General features: G+C 43.5%; 6 protein-coding genes across 6 annotated transcripts; 4 read left to right on the forward strand and 2 right to left on the reverse strand.

The window, feature by feature from the left end:
• Positions 1–110: 110 nt before the first annotated feature.
• Positions 111–3,593, reverse strand: BDB00DRAFT_880071 (fungal-specific transcription factor domain-containing protein; the record flags this gene model as incomplete). Its single annotated transcript, XM_053127947.1, has 10 exons — positions 111–455; positions 607–743; positions 856–1,038; positions 1,128–1,441; positions 1,516–1,643; positions 1,715–2,144; positions 2,222–2,841; positions 2,953–3,031; positions 3,127–3,154; positions 3,239–3,593. The coding sequence occupies 10 exons, from the start codon at positions 3,591–3,593 to the stop codon at positions 111–113; spliced, it is 2,619 nt and encodes an 872-aa protein (XP_052972476.1).
• Positions 3,594–6,233: 2,640 nt separating this feature from the next.
• BDB00DRAFT_862522 (uncharacterized protein) lies at positions 6,234–7,101 on the forward strand. Its single transcript, XM_053126074.1, has one exon. It carries the CDS (start codon positions 6,319–6,321, stop codon positions 6,805–6,807), a length of 489 nt encoding a protein of 162 aa, XP_052972477.1. The 5' UTR covers positions 6,234–6,318; the 3' UTR covers positions 6,808–7,101.
• A 107-nt stretch (positions 7,102–7,208) lies between these two features.
• Positions 7,209–8,521, forward strand: BDB00DRAFT_862523 (uncharacterized protein). Its single transcript, XM_053126075.1, has 2 exons — positions 7,209–7,436; positions 7,503–8,521. The coding sequence occupies exon 2, from the start codon at positions 7,695–7,697 to the stop codon at positions 8,178–8,180; it is 486 nt and encodes a 161-aa protein (XP_052972478.1). The 5' UTR covers positions 7,209–7,436; positions 7,503–7,694; the 3' UTR covers positions 8,181–8,521.
• Positions 8,522–10,475: 1,954 nt separating this feature from the next.
• On the reverse strand, positions 10,476–11,197 carry BDB00DRAFT_250465 (uncharacterized protein). The gene is made up of 2 exons (XM_053116651.1): positions 10,694–11,197; positions 10,476–10,625 (listed from the first exon to the last, which is right to left on the reverse strand). Exons 1-2 carry the CDS (start codon positions 11,013–11,015, stop codon positions 10,597–10,599), a joined length of 351 nt encoding a protein of 116 aa, XP_052972479.1. The 5' UTR covers positions 11,016–11,197; the 3' UTR covers positions 10,476–10,596.
• A 2,121-nt stretch (positions 11,198–13,318) lies between these two features.
• On the forward strand, positions 13,319–17,170 carry BDB00DRAFT_885549 (P-loop containing nucleoside triphosphate hydrolase protein; the record flags this gene model as incomplete). Its single annotated transcript, XM_053128421.1, is given in 13 exon segments — positions 13,319–13,346; positions 13,731–13,796; positions 13,867–14,143; positions 14,220–14,814; positions 14,894–15,051; positions 15,119–15,229; positions 15,305–15,398; positions 15,484–15,996; positions 16,116–16,235; positions 16,296–16,389; positions 16,519–16,760; positions 16,908–17,085; positions 17,097–17,170. 13 exon segments carry the CDS (start codon positions 13,319–13,321, stop codon positions 17,168–17,170), a joined length of 2,550 nt encoding a protein of 849 aa, XP_052972480.1.
• A 1,104-nt stretch (positions 17,171–18,274) lies between these two features.
• BDB00DRAFT_880076 (uncharacterized protein) lies at positions 18,275–20,757 on the forward strand (the record flags this gene model as incomplete). Its single annotated transcript, XM_053127948.1, has 6 exons — positions 18,275–19,173; positions 19,244–19,351; positions 19,417–19,740; positions 19,824–20,155; positions 20,227–20,513; positions 20,599–20,757. 6 exons carry the CDS (start codon positions 18,275–18,277, stop codon positions 20,755–20,757), a joined length of 2,109 nt encoding a protein of 702 aa, XP_052972481.1.
• Between the last annotated feature and the right edge of the window lie 683 nt (positions 20,758–21,440).

Consider the following 21,440-nt stretch of genomic DNA (forward strand, 5'->3'; position numbering starts at 1 on the left):
TCCCTTTTAGTGCATGGTATCCACTGTCCGCTAGCAAGTCCATCAGATCTAATATAGAACCCAAAGAAAAGCTTGATTAAGATTCAATCCCTCTAAAACTATAATCACACTCAATATACGAAACACGTGCCTTGCCAGTCTAAACCGCTCGACGCTCCCCAGAGAGGCATTCCGAGTTGCTGCTGCTGCTGCTGCTGCTGCTCCTCGCCTGATGATGACGGTGACTGAATCACACCAGACGAATTAGTGTCATTGAGAGGTGGCGGAGGTTTCTGGCGGGGGCGGTCGTTGTAGTGGTGATGGTGCTGATAACTGTCACTGCTATTCTTCTTGGTATTGCTAGTAACACCGCCATGAGTGCTGCTGCTGCTGCTGTTGCTGCTTCCGTTGCTGATATCGCCGGTGTTGTCTACGACCAGGCGTGCGAGCATTTCCAAGACTGGTATCACCGATGGCTATATTCGACCACACCAAAAGATAAAGTTTAGTTTCCCAAAACGTACATGTAAAAAAAAAACCTCCGTATACGCTGATAAATAATACGAAAAAGAGAGACATCATGTTGTTGAAATCTCTCTCTCTCTCTCTCTTTTTCCTTTTCTTTACCTCTGGGATATATGCCTCGACTCGACGGTATTGATTGGCAAGGCGTTCCACAGCAGCTTCCGCATTAGTGGCAATTCGTTGATCGTGATTACGGAGCAGTAACAGGGTCACTATCAGCACTTGGAACATGATGTAACCTAATTTGTAGATTATATAATCAGCCTTGGGGGGTGGGGGTTTCTCTCTCTCTTTTCGTCTGTCTGTCTGCCTGCCTGTCGTCGTCATCCCATATTTGCGTCGCCGACTTACTTGTCAGGGACCAGCTGAAACTCAGCATTGCTTTGACCTGGACCACCTCGACGATATTCAGGATTGATTGGATAGCGTCATAACATTCATCCGGAACCTCAAACTCATTGCTTTCTCCCGTTGCCACGAAGGGTCGCTTAAGCAACAGCAAGACCGAGTAGTAAGCTAATCGCAACTGTCCAGCTTAAATCAATCATAAAAAAGTGAGTCAAGTTGTTTTTGCCCATGTGATAATACAATCTCCTTCGAGTTCCCCAGCAAGTTTTACAAACCTCCGAGGTTCAGTTTGATTTCAAGATCAACATCCAGGTCTTTCCGTTCAATCCGTTCCATTTCAGCCGGGCTAAACTTCCATTGGTCCGGTACACTCTGCTCCCATTGTTCCAGCGACCTGTTCAAGCTCCGGCAGATCTCTTCCATTCCCCGTCGCTTATCAGAAAACGCTCTTGCGCGCGGACTGCACAAGATGCGAAGCACATCGCCAAGAATGGCCGACAGTTTGATGAAATGCCGCAGAAACACATATTGCCCGTTGTACGTTGCTGGTAACTCTACATCGCAATCTGCATCGGATATCGTCAAAGGTCTAAATAGATACATCATTTAAGCTTTTCTTTCATTGGGGCCCGGAATTTTGCCAGTCTGTTTTTATTTATTTACCTGCCAAGAGTAGCGCAAATCCACCGGTCCAACACATAGGCCGACCACCATAATCGTTTCCGTGCTTCGATTTTCTGCGTCGGCAAACCCAGTTGAGTGTTTGACCTATGCAGTCCCAAGTCTTGTGCCTATACAATAATCTTTTGCTAAGCGATACGGTTTTCACTTTTTGACCACCCACACCTTTTGCTGAATTTACCATTTTGACAGCCAAGCTGATGCCCAGCCAATCCGCACTCTCGGCCGCCCATTTCCTTGCATTGCACGAGCTCAATAAGAGTATTTGGATCTTTTCAATGCTTGGATCCATGAAATCCACCGTTTCACACAACAGTTCGTCGGCAAACTGCACAAAAAGATCGCTACGACTGATATTGTGTTTTTTGACCACCCAATCGTCCTCGTCGAGCAATCGTGCCGAGGCACGACAGATGGCTATAAGCAACGGGACCGATAGACTGTCATCATTGCCTTCTTGGTCTTTTTCTGCCTTTCCTCCTCCTCCTGCTCCCTTTCCAGCAGCACTAGCTCCGGGTTTAGCTCCTCCTTGCTTTCCATGCTTCTTATAGGCTTGGTAAAACTCGGATTCGTCGACAATGGGGATATAGATATTCATTTTTTTAAAATACCTAATAATTCGTGTCAAAACTCTGTCGTTTATATATATATATATATATATATATATATAAGCGAGACAGATACTTACAACTCAACGAGCCGATCTACCACTTCTTTATGCGGCAATTTCCATTCATGATCATGCTGATAAAATTTCGGTAGAATCCCAGCGCTGCCCGTATCGCTCGGTCGTCGTTTCATCATCAGATCCGAATCATGTTCGGCAAATGCGGATGGATTGTTGGAATGGGATTGAAAATCGCTTTCGGGAAACAACTTGCCGAGCAAGTGTAAGCCCGACGAACTGCCAACGTAGGAATAAACATCTGTTGCTGCTGCTGCTGCTCCTATAGGTCGCGATTTAACAGTTGTAGTGTTGTTGTTACTGGTGGTATCATTTGTGGTGGTTGTCATGACGTGATCATTGTTAGATGATGAGGCTGTCGAAGACGGAGGGGAAGAGGCCGAGGATGGAGATAATTTCTGTCGTTTCTCTGTCCGCTTTTTTGTTTGTCGCGTCGTAGTTGAAGATTCATCTTTGGCACTGTTACTGTTACCAGTAGTAGTACCATCCTGTATCAGATCTTGAAAGCTTTCGGGTGATAATCGTCCGGTGCTGGCAACATTCATCAGCATTTCTTCCATGCGTCGTAATCGGTTCTCGAGCCCTTCGACGTATCCTTTTGGTGGTCCGCGCTTTCTGGCGGCCTAGATATCGTTAATGCAAGCATCAACCCAGAACGTCACGTGTCAGTATCGATGTCAAACCCCACCTATTTATCTGTGTCTCTCCAAGATGGTCCTTTCTTTTCATTTTACCTCGTTAAATGTACATTGTTTGCTATAGCTTTTGCAGGACGTGCATGGTAGTTGTGGATATGCTTGACTGTAATCACATCTATAGTGTAATAACAGTTATATTGTATACGTAATTAGTAAGCAAAAGGAGAGTCAAACATTTACGCATTGATAATAATGGTTTTTCTTTCCTACCGTATTTTCTTTCGTCGACAAAGATCGCCTGAAAAACACAAAGAGTGAAAGAGAATGCACAGAATGAGTCAAGGTTTACAGGTGACCACACTATGTGATTAATTAAATTTACATGCGCGATCTTTTTTCGTTCTTTTTGTTTGACGGTTTGCGTCCATCGAAGTAAGGTCACGTTGTTGTTGTTGTTGTTGTTGCTGCTGTTGTTCGTCAGCAAAGGGGTGTGGAAGAGGTAAAGTAGGGTGTTGGTGTGGCGATCCTTCAAGGCTAGGCAATGGGGGTTGGACTTGTGTTGTTTTCGGCACTCCTGCCGAGTGCGGAATTATTGACGACGATGCTTGTTGGTGTGGAGGCGGTAGTTGATGTTGTTCGATATTATTAGGATTCAAAAACAGTGGCGGTCTATGGTTATCGGTATTATGACTACGTTGTGATGACGGTGGTGCATTGGGGGATGAATATGGATGCATTGTGTTTAGATTTATTTTCCTCTAGTGTGGTTTATATGGAGTATGAATCAAAAAGGAAAGAAAAAAAAACACTTGAGTTCTGTCGGTCCGGCTTTGTCGGGCATTCTCTCTGCATCTCCTGTCCCCGCGTTTCCAAGCAATGAACAACAACATGCAGCTCTTTTTACCACTCCCTCGCATGTTTTGTTTATCCGCATATTATTATATAACTTGCTTTCGGTCAAATACAATAAGCGGGCCACAAAAAACTACTCATGCTATTTTACAAGCGACGTTACTACGTAAATGTCATGGAGCATCATGTTGATGTGGATATAGTCACCCCTGCTGCCTGAAAACGACCATAGAAGAAGATGGTATGCTTACAGCAACAGCTCTGGCTTTAGATGATTATATTGAACCTTTACATTTCAAAGAAATAAAAGTGCTAAGTCATACCGTTTTGGAGGGCATCATATAACTTTTTTTTTCTGCTTCTCCCTACATCATCCTCGATCAAGCGATTTTCATGTCCGCATTTGAAGGTTTTCAAGGGAATTCGAGCTAGGGATTTCTCTTTAGCACCCCTCACAACAATAAAGTACAACAGATGGAATGAGATACAGAGGCAAAGAAAACAGACTCACCTTCTTGGAGTGTCCAGGTGCTGACAGAATTGCACTGTTGTAGATGTCGATATAGTGCTATACTGTACATAGTATTCACATTCTGTTATTGTTTTCTGCTCCCTATACAGATTTACCCGGGCGCATTCGTTACAGGATAATCCAACGCACCTTCAGCGCATCGGTTTTGTGCGCCTACCATGGTTAACGAAATCATTAGCACACAATCACAATTTTCAAGAATACCCTTTCAAAAAGCCTCGGTTTCTTTTCCGTTCTTGGAAAATGCAACAGGACCGATGGTGTATGCCAGCAACTGGAAACAGTGTAAAGACATACCCCCACTTCATTCACAAGAGACCAAACTCAATTTTTACCAGTCTTTCTGCATTATGCTCAACCTTGTTAGTGATGTGCACAAAAGATATTATTTGCTTGTTTAGTATCGGTTGAGAACTTGTATCTCATGTCCAGCCAATATGTATGTATCAACCCTACACCATCTTTGAGAGTTTCGTAACATTATTATAAGTACGTTTTGACAACAAACGAAGGAAATGATCACACATCTTTTTCTTTCATTGACCAAGCTATTAAAAGAAATAGCCCGCCGCTTCATCTACAGTACATCAATACGACGGACAAAATTTCTCTGTCCTTTGTCTCGCGGATCCATTGCACAAATAAAAGAAGGGGCTCACAAGGATAGAAAGCTCTTGAATAAAATTCAATGTCAATATATCCAGCTAGTAGTTGCAAAAACAATATCATGTACCAGACATTGCTCATCTGTTCTGTCTCAGTGTAATTGGCACTCTTTTTTGTTGAAATACGAGATCAGTGAACAACTGTACGTACTGAAATCGAGTCGTTACGAGCTCGCTTGCGCTTGACAGCATCCGCCGAAATTTGCTGAACGCATGTGCTGTTTGGGTTGCGGGGAGGTGGGGGGTTTAGGCTGAAAGGTCGAATAAATCGTCAATATGAGGTGGATATCTGAACTTTGCTCATCTTGCACCTCTACGACGTTAAATTGGCCTGCCTTCTAATTTTTTCTGATAGAAAAAGTGGACATTGTTAAAAAATTGCGAGCTGATTGAAGATGATGATGGCGCGTACTACTTCATTCTCGCCCATTGTTTTCTGTTGTTGTAGAGTATAAATGATTGGATACGACAGACACTTTACAATATGCTCAAACTGATCAATGCTTTTTCAGCAATTCACTGATGCCGCTTATATATTGTGCATGGTGTGGAGCCTAAAAGCCCGTAGCGGTAGCTCGTCACAGTAGAAGTTATACATTATATTGAGGGATCGATGGAAGACATGGGCAGCACGGATCAGTGGACTGGGATGTTGGATGTGATGCTGGTTCAAGAAACCGCTTTTCTTTGGAGGACGGCTACTCCGAGGTTTGCTCACATGTATGCAGAAGTAAGGCGTACATAGAGTAAAATAGCTTGTCATCTTCGATTGTGCTACTTATCGCGGCTTCTACGGTACCGTAGTCAGGTACTGACGGCAAATTCTACGCTTGTTCCTAGTCATGACGCACAGCACAAAAATAAGCGAGTTGCATATCGCTCAGTTGCATACACGTGAGAATTGAATGCTTAGAAACCTGAACGTCATACATCTTAAGCTTCGGTCGCTACGTGAATTTGCCTTCAAAGGAATCGGTGACGCCTCTGTTTTGTTTTGGTGCCATGAAGGCCACTGATTCCGCGCACGGTTTGCATAAGGAATATTGTTAGTGATGGTCTTCTGTGTTGATTTATCTCACTCGAGGAGGTTGGTACGACTGTAACCTTTCTGCGGAAAGGTACATAATAGTGTGATTGTCATTTTCTTGTTTAAGCAACAGCCTGCCTTTTGTTACAGCCGCAGTTGGTGTGCACTATACGTATGTCACAGGTACTTGCCGCGTATAAAGTTTTTTACAATACGGTAAGCTTGTGCTACCCAAGTGTGGTCCCAGGACCAACTGTGGCCGAATGATCATCTCTTTTTTTTTTTTTACTCCCTTCTTTCTCTTTTAACCTGTCCCCTGTTTTTTTTTTCTCTTGCACTCTTTCACTAAAAAAAAAAAACTATTTTATGGACGATACCACCAACACATGTCAACATATATGCTCGGATCTCTAAGCAACCGCGACTATGATGATTATGTAAAGCGACATATGAGCCGACTGGATCATCGAGCCGATTCCTTCCGAAACGTGCTCGCATCGAGAGACGAAGCAGCAGCTGTTCTGTGTCAAGATCCATATTGTCGTCAGTATCGGTCACAATCATCAGCATCGTCACGGAAAACGCCGCAACGTCGTTCTAGTGCTGGCAGCAGCAGTACTAGTACCAGACGACCTTCGGCCGCGTATCATCATCATGACGATGGTGGCGACTTTGATGATGTTGAGGACCGGCGGCATGATCGTCAGGAGTGGAGGTCACCCCCACAAAGACGACAGCAACAACAACAACAACAACCCCCACCACAACCAAGACGGCGATCTCTATCCACCACAACAATGGATCGTCGGGAACGACGACCAGCAACAAGACGATACGATACCCATTACTATGATGACCAGGAAACGGTAATGTAACTTGTTATCATTTAAAATAAGCCTGTCCTTTTTATGTTCTTTCGGGGATAGTATGATAATGGGAGAGAGCAAAAAGAATTTTGTGTTTCTTTGGGCTAAAACAATTGCCTTTTTTGACCTTACAGGATGAGGACTGGCATCACTACTATTATCAGCAGCAGCATCAGCAGCACCGACCACGGCGTCCAGCCTCCCTTGGCGCCGAGAACTATTACTATGACAACGACGACACCTCGATCCATAGCAACATTGACTATAGCGACAATAATAACGATGACGATGACGATGACGACGAGTCGATGAATGAAATGGAGAAGCTTGCACAGGAGAACGCTAAACGGAATATTTTAGTATTGGCGGACGATCCAGTAGTCGCTGCTGATCCGATACCCGTCCTACAGCAACAACAACAACAACAACAACAACAACAACAACAGCAAAACGTCTTACCGCCAGAAGAGCTGCGGCAACAGCAACAATCTGTGGATATTACTCAACAGTCGCTACCGGTGCAACCGGTAATAACGACAACTGCGGTCTTAGCCGGTTCCGCTGCGACGGTAGCAGAAGAAGTAGAACGATCGCTACAACAACAACATCCACTTCCACAGCCGCAGCCGCAGCCACAAGTAAGCTCCATCACAACCACACCTTCCATGTCCACTACATCTTCCTCATCAACACCACCTAAAAAGAAAAAGCGATGGCCATTTTCGATATTTGCACGCCGCGATCCATCCTCGCCCGTAGGACCTACCACACCCTCACCGTCGAACACAGCTTCGCCAATCGGCCGAGTCCACGCTGTAAAGACAAATGGACCGCCAGGCGACATTCTGGATGCGCAGCAACAGGAGGAGCTCGTTCGGCAGCTCTACAACAAGAGCATGAACAACAATGCTACCAACAATAACAATAGCAACAATATCCAGGGTGGTCTTAACCTAAGCGGTGCCATAACAGATAACAACAACAGCAACCAGCCGCATGAGCAACAACGAACACAGGATAGTAACAACAACAACATGATGATGGTGGCGAGTCTCGACCAGATCTGGGTCTTTCGCGCATCCAACAGCAACGCCAACACGACAGCGAACGTATGGATCACATTTGATTACAACAACCAACATCTCTTAACCAAGCACAAGAAAAAGCTGGACAAGCTGAGAATACCATACGATGAAGGGGTCGACGTGTTTGACTCGCATATCCGACAAGGAAAATTGCCCGTTTTGGTGTTTCCGAGTCGGAAGCAGGCTTACTATCCTACCAATCTTAGCGGCGATGAGATAATTTCCATCGAAGTGGCATGCATTCCCAACTCTCGAGACCTTCAGTTCGTTTACCGTCAGCATCAACAACAACAGTAAAAGTGACAGCATCTCAAACTCTCTTATTCTTTTCTAAAAGGAAGAAAAGACACTCTATATATACACACATTACCAAACAATTCCTGCATACAGCATACCCCTCACTCCCAGTTGCATCTATTTTTTTTTCGACACCTTACTACCACAACAAAGCATTGTTCGTCTTTTCACACACACACACACACACAACATACAACCGCACTTCCAACATAAGAAATTAACAATTCTTATGATAATAAATAAAACAAAAAAAGGCTCAATCTTAATGCTTCGGATGGGCACTGAACGTGCAACTTTAGAGTTTCTTCCAAACTTATTTCTATATAGATACGCAGCAGTAGTACTTTGTGCCAGATCTTCACAAGAGATTGGTCCAACAGTGCATATGTGTACCTGAAGCGATAAGAAACCTTGAATTTCATTCAACATGACACAAATGCTTTTTCTAAAGAACCTGTACTGAGCTTATGCTTACACTGTTACTAGACATCTGATTATTATAAGCATCGTCTCTTATATCCATCTGTCTGATCCTAGACCCTGCAAATGTAAAGAGTTGCGAAGAAGAGGGAATAATCGTTGTGTTCTTTCTTGTTCATCATCATCCACGGTGAGGCCTGTATGAACTATATTATAAAATGTGGCAACTGGTTATAGAAAGCGATTGCCAAACTCACTCTATTGATCAAGTGATCTTTTGATCCCTGGATACTGCACATGCTACTTGATTTGAAAAAAAAATCCTTCGTTTTTACTTTATTGGCAGTATCATACAGTTACCGGTTTAGTGTATTTGATACAGTAAAATTTCTACGTTCAGTGAAAGCTGAACATTTGCATTGTACTTGCAGAATATAGCAAGCCCTTTACAGATATATTCGCTCTTTATTAAAAAATTTTTGGTATATGGAAACACATGAACAAGAACAGCGAGATATCGGCGTTGCTTTTCAAACTTTTAAAGGCGATCCAGTTGTAAACAGTGCTACCCTCGCTGATGTGGTAATTGATTTCAATGCTGCTCCATCAGCGATATTACATTCTACAACATAAAGACGACGGAGCAAATGTGTCCTGTTCTCTGGGTTCAACAATTCACTAATTCCAGTTAGAGAAACCCTATCCAGCGCCACCAAGCTGACCGTTTCCAGTCCGGAAATTGTCCCAAGAGTTGAGACCACAGTGTTTGTGACACTATCCATCAGCATCAATTCGATGCATGTCAGCGCTTGGAGCTTTCGAACAAAATGTTGCAATCCCACTTCTGTGACGTTTGTGCAATCCTTGATCGCAAGTGTGTGCAGCGCCGGAATGTCAGCCAGATGATCCAGTGACGTATCCGTTAATGATGCAAAATCCTCCAAGATCAGTGTTTTCTTGACTGGATCAACATCAGATCCTTCCTTATCATCACCACTGATACGAGTAGTGCTTGCAAATGCATCCTTACAGCTGACGAAGAATGTAATCAGATCACGTTCCTGAAGCTCTTCGCATCTGATCAAGTGTAATTTGCACAACCGAGGCAAGTGTGTCAATAACAGATGAAGGCATTCCAAGTCCACTTTGGACAGTTTCACGTCCTCTAAGGCACGGCATTGACGAAGAAGGTCGGGTAATGATGAAATATCGATAGGTGCGTCGCAATGAAATCGCTGTAATGTGCTGTTACTGGTTGTTACCGTAGGGAACATTTGATTGAAGCAAGGTATCTGTTGTTCGGCATGAGCAACATAGATCGAACTCGAAAATTCAAACTTGGTCAGAGTTGAACTGTTGCGTGTCACAAATCGTTGGATTTGCTCGGTTGTGATAGGACGTTCTCCACTATTCGTAAGTTTCATTACACGCAAGCCATGCTGTGTTGCTTCTCCGTCGTCATCGTCGTCGTCAGCAAATGCCATACGTACAATGTTATAATCCTGGTTTGCAGACATGTTAAAGTTGAGATAACGGAGCTCAGGGCAGCAAATAAAGATCACGTTTAGTATTTCTGGGTTGCAGTAACTGATCAACAGCTGTTTTAAGCGCTGAGATCTCTGTAAAATACGTCGCAAGGATTGTGGATCCACCGAGTATCCGTCAACATGAAGAAAAATGTGTGTGAGTCGTTGAAAGCTTGCCGAAGTAGAAGAAGAAGAAATATCGTTGTGGATGCTGGTATGGTTATCCATTTCATGATTATTTGCTGCAGTGTCCTCATCGTTATTGCCGTCGTCACGTCTAGCTTCGAGATCGCACCCATTGTACTTGATGCGTGATATATTTGGGCAGTATTCTAGCACCCGTTCGAAAGACAGTGTTTTGAAATCGAAATATGCAAAATCCACCTCATCTAAGGAGCTGCCAACATTGCGTAATGCTGGATAAATCACGCTTTGAAATAAATCGTTGTCAGGAAACTCTACCCTAAGAGCTATATCAAAAAAAGTATGATGATTTGTACTAATACCGTTAAATAGGGTCCACCTTATATATACTTTCCAGAATAGCCGTTGTTTTTGTTGACTTACTCAACGATTTCAAGTTTTCAAAATCACAAGACATTAACATCTGGAATGCAGCTTTTAGATCGGTACCGTCGTCGTTTATGAACAGTGCTTTGACATGGGCAGTATTGTGATGTAGCATTTGGAAACAATCAGGGCGGATGTTCGTAAGTTGCAGATCGTGCCAAAGACTTGTACACTGCAAGAGTTGACGTTGCCATTGCAAGCAGACGTTCAAGCATTCAACGAGCTCTTCCGTTGACAAGAATGAGAAAATGTGGCACTGAATTTCGTATGGCCAAATGAGTACAAAATCGCTTGACGTTTGCTCACGATTTATTGCCATTATTTTAATAAGGGAGTTTTCATATAGTGTCAAGATGAGAGACACAGAATGTTATGCGCTGCTCACTAAAGCAGGAATTTCCGACTTAGCATATTCCCAAGCATAGGGTACCGTCAACAACGCGGGGCAACGTAGACAACGCATTTTAAGATGGAAAATTGTACTAAAACAAGGACTGTTAGTGGATAACAACGATACTGGACGTTGATGCGAGTTTCCCATACACATGACAGCGAGTAATACACCAAAACACAATTTGGTGAGATCGTCGACGACGTATAATTGACAGTTAGGACTGTATCTGGCAGCAAATCTTTAAACATTGATCAACATCCACCTGCCTCGCTTCGCTCGGCTAAATGAGTCCCTTTGCTGCGCTCCGGGGCATCCAACGGATTGGATGGTTTGTGGCGTTCCCCCACAACCCCCTTCTGGACCCTGCTCACTTCGTTGAGCTTATTGATTGCTATACCTATAACTCTAAACCTGGTCGCTACGCTAACTGACTATTAGTATTGCTATATCTATTGTGTGCTAAAGGTAATTCGATAAGTTATGATGATAAGATAATAAGAAAGGAAAAGAGAGAGCAAAATTATAAAAGAGTTAAGGTGATGGAGATGGAGTGATGGAGGTGGCTGTGGTTGGAAATGTAGGTGGTGATGGTGAAGTTTCGGGCTTGTTGAGGAACAGTAGCCGGCGGATGCCAGAGAACTTCTTGGTAGACTATATTGGTGCTAGGTGGTGTTCCAGTCTCTGACAGGTCAATTGCAACGCGAAGGTTGTTTAATTCAGTTGCTCTGCGTAGCGCTACATATAGCTGGCCATGAGCAAAAACGTCTTTTGTAAACAGATACCGACATATTGGAGGGTCTGCCCTTGCGCATTGTGAATGATCATAGCAAAAGGCAGGGCGAAGAGGAAATTGTCGGCGACAGAGGATGAAGGGGATAATTTCCTTCCATTGTGCACATGTTTGATACGTGAGAGGAAAGGTTTAGCACCTGTGTGACCTTTGTTCATTTCTTTCTATGGCAATACACCGTGTGGTGTTCAACAATAGAAAGTGACTAGAAGTCATCGAGATTGCTGTTTATTTTAAGAAGAATGAATGGTCTATCTCTCACTTGTTTCCTACTGCTATTTATACACGACCAGTGTAGAAGGTGGAAAATTGTGTGACGGTGTGAAAACGATGTATTCGGGCTTTTTGTAGTATGAAGTATATTGTCGGATGTCGCCAATGGCGCGCACAGCGAAATAAATAAAGAAAAGGTGGGAGTAATGCATAATGCACAAGACACTGTTTCTACTATCACACACGTTCCTCCCATACAGCCTCTCGAATATTTACAGCATGTGCGTACGGCTTTAATGTAATGATGCAGATAGCGGCTAGTATCGTTATGCTAACAATTAAAGAATCAAACAGGGATACCACTCATCCAGAGTTGGACACACACGTGCAAGGAGGCACGGTAGCGTTTGCAGACGCAGTAACAGAGCAGTATAAAGCATGACTGAGCTCTCAGGGTGTCAAGCGCGCAGCAGAGGCTCCAACCAAAGGCGATGAATAAGGAATAGGAAGCTTTACCGTGTCATATCAATTTTTTGTGCTAATTCAGTGTGCTTTCCAGGCATGATATTGAGTGGAAGCCTGCTTAGATCAAGGAATCGGTTAATGGTGTACTGAGCGATTCTGTACACTCGGCAGAAACATTGATCAAAAGAAACGCTGTTGCTAAAATGAACAAGTTCCACGGCTTGATGATCGAACAAAAAGATGTCAGACCACGTACGTTTTACAATGGGAAGGATACTTATTTAGCTGTGCAAGTTTTGCAAAAGCATTTAACATGTTGACGATAGACTTGGCTTGAATTCGGTGCTGGACTTGTTAAGCCTGAAACACCCCCTTCTGCATTCTCCACAAAGGATTGGAAGATGCTTGTACAGAGATTTGCCAATTGCTTCAAGGACGAGGATATTTTGTTCGGCGAAATAGAGGAGGTAATTTGTTATATTTGATATTAAGGTTGTTCACAGAATGATGAAACCATGTATGCAATGAAGTCTAAACAGCGAAATTGACTCTGAAGGAAGTGCAGTACATAAAAGCCAAAGCAGAGTATCAAGCATTACAAGAATGACATAAAGATGTATTCGCCATGTACGATCAGTATTGCTTTGTTTACATGATATTTTATTACGTAGCCTTCACTCTTAACGCTAAGACTTTTGCATTGGTTTGGATGTCCTTCAGCTCCATCTATTTAAGACGGACCACCCAGCACTCACTGAAAATGTCACCATGTCGAGGTCTGGAGAAAGGTTCTCGAAACCCTTGTATGCCCTTTCGATGTGGTGTCCCTATCTTTGGATCATATAGATGTGGCTGATGAGGTTTTTCATAGACTGATGGCAGGTTCCGGTCGCTCTGAAGTAAAGATGCATAGTAAAAGCGAGCAAGTGCTCGTTGAACAAACAACAGCGATTTCCGGATAAAGCATCACCAGTGTTCTTGGAACAGTCAGTCTGAGCCAGTCAGGCGGGAGCAGCTGGTGCATAAAGCGGACATTGTTCTGTTCTTGTATTCTTTTTCTTCTTTATCCAAATTATACCATGAGCAAGAGAAAGACCGATGGTAATTATCATTGGATCGGTTTGCTCATTTTCTTTTAAACTTATATTAACTCTTCTTTAATGATTCAACAGAAACGTCCACCGACGAAGAAGACAGTGATGTCCAATTAGACGATGAGTTGCAGTTACGACTTCACGGTACAAACTGATTAATAATAAAAAGATCTCGCAGCAAAAAAGAAAGATTACTAATGTCGTGTTTATACAGTTCCTCGAAACGCTAATTTGGACATTTCATCGCTCAATTCCAGCCACCACGACGCAGGAGGAGGAGGAGGAGGCCTGGTGATTGACGGCCAACGAGTTGACTTTATTTCACACATGTTTGGCAAAGAGGATTACACATATCTCCCATTGAAGAAAGATCATCTTTCAAGACCGCTTTGGATCAGTCCTGAACATGGTCATATTATTCTCGAAGGATTCTCGCCCATTGCTGAACAAGCACAAGATTTTCTTGTTGCTATTAGTGAGCCTGTCAGCCGGTAAGACGATATCTATACTTTATATGTTTTAGGAAAAAAGAACAAGTATAAAGTATACTCACACTTTGGTTAATAGACCTGCACATATTCATGAATACAAATTGACGCCCTATTCCTTATACGCCGCAGTCTCTGTCGGTTTAGAGACAGAAGATATCATTGAAGTACTAAACCGTCTCTCCAAAGTTCCTGTTCCCGAATCAATCACACAATTCATCCGTCAGTGTACCTTATCGTACGGCAAAGTCAAACTTGTTCTGAAACACAACCGATACTACGTCGAATCTTCACATCCGGAAACGTTGCAAATGCTTTTAAAGGATCCAGTGATCAGTGGCGGTCGTATTGTGCGTGACGACAATGATCAGGTCATCACTGCACCGGCTGGCTCAAGCGCACTTTTAGTCAACAACAAACCTTCTGGCAAGGATTTGAACATTCCTGGCTTGCAACAACAACAACAACAACAAAACAATCATTTTAAGCCATCAGACGGCAACGACACAGAAGAAGGTGGTGAGAAAAAGCTATCGCCAGAAGAAGAGGCAAAAAAGAAAGAAGAGGAGAAACTGTTTGGTGCAGTTGTGCGAATTGATAAAGAGGACGAAGAAGAGGATTTGGATGAAGGAGAGCAAGTCCACGCCTTTGAGATTGCTGCGGAACAAGTCGAGGTAAGAAAATTGTTTTTTGATCGGGGACCCTCGTTTTCATAGAAATTGCAATTTACAAATACTATGGCTATTACTATAGAACATCAAAAAACGATGTAACGATATCGACTACCCAATGTTGGAGGAATACGATTTCCGTAACGACACTGTCAATGCCAATCTTGAAATTGATCTGAAGCCTACTACTGTGATTCGTCCTTACCAAGAAAAAAGTTTGTCGAAAATGTTTGGCAACGGGTAAGTGTAAACGCAAAAAAAAAATATGTGGATTATCAAGTTTATAATGATGTAAATATTTGATTAGACGTGCACGATCTGGTATTATCGTGCTTCCATGTGGTGCTGGTAAAACGCTCGTTGGAATCACAGCTGCTTGTACCATCAAAAAGAGCTGCTTGGTGCTCTGCACATCTTCGTAAGTTGTCGGATTTTTTTATAGACTTGATAACAGACATTTTGCTCATATACGTATGACTTGATCGACATATAGTGTCTCGGTAATGCAATGGAAGCAGCAGTTCTTGCAGTGGAGTAGTATCAAGGAAAATCAGATTGCTGTGTTTACTTCCGACTGTAAAGAAAAGGTAACAACAAGCTGCTTTTTCTTTCTGGTTAGAGTGGAAAGTGAAGGAAGAAAAGGAGAGCTTACCAAAGGAAACACATCTTTAGTTCTCGGGAAGTTCTGGTATAGTCATTTCTACATACTCCATGGTTGCCAACAAACGTAAACGATCCTACGATGCGCAGAAAATGATGGAATTCTTGGAGTCGCGCGAATGGGGTTTCCTGTTGTTGGATGAAGTGCACGTTGTACCAGCCAACATGTTCCGAACCGTAGTCACTACCATTGCCGCCCACGCAAAGCTCGGCTTGACGGCAACGCTTGTTCGTGAGGATGAAAAGATCGACGATCTCAACTTTTTGATTGGACCCAAACTTTATGAAGCAAATTGGATGGACCTAGCCAGTCGTGGACATATTGCCAATGTTCAATGCGCCGAAGTGTGGTGTCCCATGACGCCTGAATTCTACAAAGAGTATCTGCAAGAAAATTCACGAAAGCGGACGCTTCTCTATGTGATGAACCCCAAGAAACTGCAAGCCTGTCAGTACTTGATCCAGTATCACGAAGCGCGTGGTGACAAGATTATTGTGTTTTCAGACAACGTTTATGCACTTGTGGTAACGTACATCAAGTGACAACTTTGATAGCTGTTTGCTGCTGCATGATGATCTGGGAAAAAGGAAGCGTTTCTCTGGGGAAATCATTCATCTTTTGTTCTTTTTCTTTCTCCAAATAGGAGTATGCAAAGAAGCTAGGCAAACCCTATATCTATGGTGGCACAGGCCAACAAGAGCGAATGAGAATTCTTCAAAACTTCCAGTACAACCCGGCCGTCAACACCATCTTTTTGTCCAAGGTACAAAAATGATCTCATGCAGGCTGAGATTAACAGTTTACTAACGTGAAAAATTGTCAGGTTGGTGATACCAGCATCGATCTGCCCGAAGCTACGTGCCTTATTCAAATTTCATCTCACTATGGTTCCCGACGCCAAGAAGCCCAGCGTTTAGGTAAGTTCTATCTGGCAGAATTCGGGTTACAACTAAAAAAGTCGGATTTAGTTGACATGACAATTAATGTATCAACATCATTACTGTTATCATTATTCTTATTCTTATTATGCTATTATTAACAACTAGGTCGTATTTTGCGAGCCAAGCGTCGTAACGACGAGGGCTTCAATGCCTTCTTCTATTCGCTTGTATCGCGTGACACACAAGAAATGTACTATTCGACCAAGCGACAGCAGTTCCTAATCGACCAAGGTTATGCATTCAAAGTGATTACGAATCTGGAAGGAATGGAGACAGATCCAAACCTTGTGTTCCGAACACACCAAGAGCAAATGGATCTCTTAAAGTCGGTGTTACTAACAAACGAGGTAAACATCTTTTGTTGTTACGAGAAGGAAGGAAGGGGACGGTATACGGTCGGAGGAGGAAAGCAAACAATGTTATTAATTCAATATTTCCTTTTTGTTGCTGCTGCCGGATCGTTATCATATGTGCTGTTTTATGTGCCTTAACAGGCTGACCTCAATGATGAAGACTTGGGTAACAATGACGATGTCGGGCGTATCACGGACCGCAAGGCTGCAGCCAAAGGCCGACCGGTCAAACGATCGGTCACCACGTCAAAGACCCTGGCTGGCGGAGACAACATGGCATACCTGGAATACTCGCGCAATTCGGGAGGGCAGTTCGCCAGTCGCGGGGAGGTGGTCGTGGCGGGCAGTCCGGCAGTTCGAAAGAGCATCATGCATTGTTTAAAAAGTATCTTGGACGCAAGTAGAAAAGAGAATGCCTTAATCTTTTCTTTTTTCCACGTATTCTGTAAATAGTATAACTTTCCATAATCCCAACATGACAAAAGACAGAGAGAAGGATATCGGAACACATCCGGGCCACTCGTAAATAAATATTACATTTGACTCGTAAAGGAGTATAAAATACATAGCGTCGTTGCCTCTGAGAACAGCCGTGCTGTATACGCCTGAGCGCATGGTGCCACCTTTTCTTCTTCTTTTCGTCGGTTATCCTCGTGATTGATGTAGAATCATCGGATCGACAGGTCCGCTTGTCGTCGTTTCCTTGGATGAGAGTGATGCTCTCACTGCTGTTGTGGAGCAAAGGAGTGGGTTGCACAAGGAAAAGGTGCTCTTAAATCAAATACAGCCTGTGTTGTTGTTAATGTTTGTGGTCTTGCAGTTCGGTTTTGTTCCTGATGATGATAATGATGACGGTGGTGACGGCAATACTTAGAGAATATCGGATTATGTATGAAGACAAGAGACACTAATTTTAGAATGAGGTTGATGATGATGAATGCATCCAATTGCAGCCACCGGGCATACGAGTGCATATGAAATGGTGCTTGATCTCATTCTTTTACATCATTGTTTACTGTCTAATACGCTCAGCACAGCGCATCTCGTCTATTCGTTGTTTCAAACAGTGGATAATGAATCAGGCCAAGGAGTGCTGGAGGAAAGGGACAAACAGAAGAGAGGCTTTCACTGATAGTAATAGCAGATAGAAGAAAGCATTAGTGTTGCTAGTTGTTTGCTGTCAATAGCAGCGGCACAAAAGCAGCAGCACAAAGCGAGGGCGCCAAGGCACCTTTTTCGCAAAGAGCTTACATGCATGATTGTACATGTCAAGACCCACCCCCACCCCCCGCCCGGATAGGCCTCTATGTAATGGTAATAGTCGAGTATAAAGCTGCTTTGTGTTCCCCTCCTCTCGCTAGCTCTTTCTCCCCCGCACCCCTTCTTTCTCCTTCGCTCTACTTTTCCGCTTATTTTCATTTGATCTCTTTCTTCTTTCTCTCTTTTACTTTCTTTCTTTCTTTCTCTTACCCTTTATAATACCTTAACTTAACAACAAAAAGGCAACCATGTCCGCTTCTGTACTGGATCAGATTGTACAATCGTCACGGAGAGCACTCGTCAAACTACACAGTCATCATAGAAAGCAGCGATCACCGACAAGTAGCATAAAGAAATACAGCATCCAGCCCATCAATGACCATGCCGCCTTGGTATCGCTTGCCGAAGACTATCTCTTTGGACGGAACGACAAACCACGCGATCAGGCACTTGCAGTCGAATTGTTACACACGGCCCATGACTATGCACCCGCGCAAGCCATCCTTGGATTCTGTAGCGAATTCGGAATTGGCTGTGGACAAGATTTCCGGACAGCTGAAAGCTACTACATGGCTTCAACTACTACTACTACTACTACTTCTTTCATTCCCAATAATGAATGTGGCGACGGCGATAATGATGACCACGACGATGATGATTTTAATAACGACAACGGCACCAGCAGTAAAATCAACCACAACAACAATAAGACAAACAACAACGCCGATCAGAAACAACAACAATTTAATGACATTCGGATGCTGGCTATTTTAAGGTTGGCCTTTCTACGAAAGTATGGGCGGCCCGGTATCAAGATCGACAGAAGCGAGTCGGAACATTGGGAAGCACTCGTCCAGCGTAACAGCATTGCCGTCAACTGGTTACAAAGGGGTGCTTCCGAGGGCTGTGCCGCCAGCCAGTATTGTCTCGGTGTGTGTTTTCACGACGGCATCGGTGTCCCCAGGAATCCGCATGCTGCATTCGGGTGGTACAAGAAAAGCGCCGAGCAAGGCAACTGCCGTGGCCAGGGCATCCTCGGCTATTGTTATGGTGAAGGCTTTGGTGTTGACAAAGATCAACAGATGGCGCTCAAATATTATCATTTGGCCGCCAGTCAGGGCGAAACCGTTGCCATCTACAACATCGGGTAAACATCAATTGGCTTATCCGGGTGTGCTATGTAGTAGAAACAACAGTACTAAATTGCATCCGTTTAGTTATTGCTATGAAGATGGCATTGGCGTTGACAAGGATGTCCAAGAGGCCGTGAAATGGTATCGCATGTCGGCAGAAAAGGGCAATGCCTTCGCTCAAAACTCACTCGGGTAAATAGCATCACGATCTGCACATTGAAATGATGGCTGCTAACACTGCTTGCTTTTGATTGAAGCTATTGTTTTGAAGACGGCATCGGGGTTGGAAAAGATGTGGAGCAAGCGGCCCTTTGGTACCAGCAATCGGCAGAACAAGGTTACCCCTGGGCTCAGTGTAATCTTGGTTACTGTTTTCAGAATGGCATTGGCTTGCCTCAAGACGCTACCATGGGTGCATATTGGTATGCCGAAGCAGCACGACAAGGCCATTCACGGGCACAGCACAACCTGGGCTTTTGCAAGCAGAATGCCATTGGCGTGGAACGTAATGAACAAGAAGCCGTAAAGTGGTACAAGAAGTCTGCACAACAAGGCAACATCTTTGCCTTTCATTCTCTCGGGTAACTATTTCTGTTTTCTTTATTTGTGATAAGACGGTTTTAAGAAAAGACACACCCACTTATCGTGCACAACATATAAACAGTTTCTGTTATCAGAATGGTATTGGCGTCGAACGGAACGAACAAGAAGCAGTTTATTGGTATACATTGAGCGCGAAAAAGAACCATGCACCAGCGCAATTATCATTGGGTTTCTGCTTGCGTAATGGAGTTGGTATCGAAAAGAACGAGCGTGAGGCTGTCCGGTGGTTTACCTTGGCCGCAGAACAAGGTAATGCTTTGGCTCAGAATTCCTTGGGCTTTTGCTATGAAGAAAGTATCGGTATGGATCAAGCGGATCCCAAGCAAGCCGTCAGCTGGTATCAAAAGTCAGCAAAGCAAAACAACCCTTGGGCTCAGTGCAATCTTGGTTTTTGTAAGTAGAACTATCCCAACATCATCCGTCAGAGACTCATGGCAGGTTCACTAAAGTTTTATAATATGCAGGTTATGCCAATGGAATAGGTGTAGAAATGGATGCTACGCGTGCTGTACATTGGTATCGACGTGCTGCAAGCCAAAATCATGCGCGCGCACTAGACAAGTTGGGCGTTCATCTGCAAACAGGTATCGGCGTACGACAAAATCACGTACTAGCGGTCAAATATTTCCGTCGCGCGGCAGAACAAGGCCATACCGCTGCACAGTATCATCTGGGATTGTGTCATGAACGAGGCATGGGTGTGTCTGTAAACTTGCAAGAAGCTCTGTATTGGTTTGAGCGTGCTGCTTTGGTAAGTAGTCAATGGAAACCATTCTGGAAGAGAGTAGATCAATTATGCTAACAAAAAGTTATGTTGTAAATGCTTATTACACCAGACCGGTTGCCGAAGTTCACATGAACGATTGAGACGACTGTTGCTACGCTATTGCTTGGAAAATGCGTCGGTGGCAGACATGCTTGACTCCGAGCACTTGTTTCCTAAAGGAATCCACTCTATCGGATGGATTGCGGGCTACAGTGCTCCGGCTGCTTAGATCGCTTATTATCACAACAGCATATCACTCCTACTACCTACTACTATCCACTCTCTGCATATACAATTTTATGTTTCCCTTAAAAAGTCTTTGTAATTTCATGTACCCCACCGTTGTTTGTTTTCTACAATTTTGATCTTAATTTACTCCTCCTTTTCCCTTATACATTGGCATATATACATACTAAACTTAATAATACGCACACATCTTACAGTAACTCTTTTTCTCCTTTTACGCCGCTGCTCTGCTTGTTTTCTAGTCAGTGTACCACAGTATATAATTAAAAGGGGACGCTTTGCAGTGTATCTACTTGCGATACCATCACAAACCAATTATAAAAGCGGTGGCTTTCTTTTCCATCCAAGGTAGCACGAATCACAACGATGTGGCAACTATCATACAGTGTACATACTTTTCGGACAAGCATCCGTTGCCGCCACCGACAGTGCCGACTTTTTTTTTCATGATCAGTATTACGTGTACTTGACGTTTTCTACATCAGCTTGGATGAATACTTCATTAAGCAATCGACACTTTCAATGACGTTTTGTTATATTCAACTACACTATTCTACAATGGCTGCATTTTTTTTGCAAAGACTATGATCTAGTTGAGACGTTTAAGTCTTACCTAGACTGCACTATGCCAAAATCTTTCATGCGTTTATTTTTTCTGAAGAGCTA

The sequence above is a fragment of the Zychaea mexicana genome, assembly GCF_025766255.1.
Source record: "Zychaea mexicana strain RSA 1403 chromosome Unknown BDB00scaffold_212, whole genome shotgun sequence".
Taxonomy (NCBI): domain Eukaryota; kingdom Fungi; phylum Mucoromycota; class Mucoromycetes; order Mucorales; family Lichtheimiaceae; genus Zychaea; species Zychaea mexicana.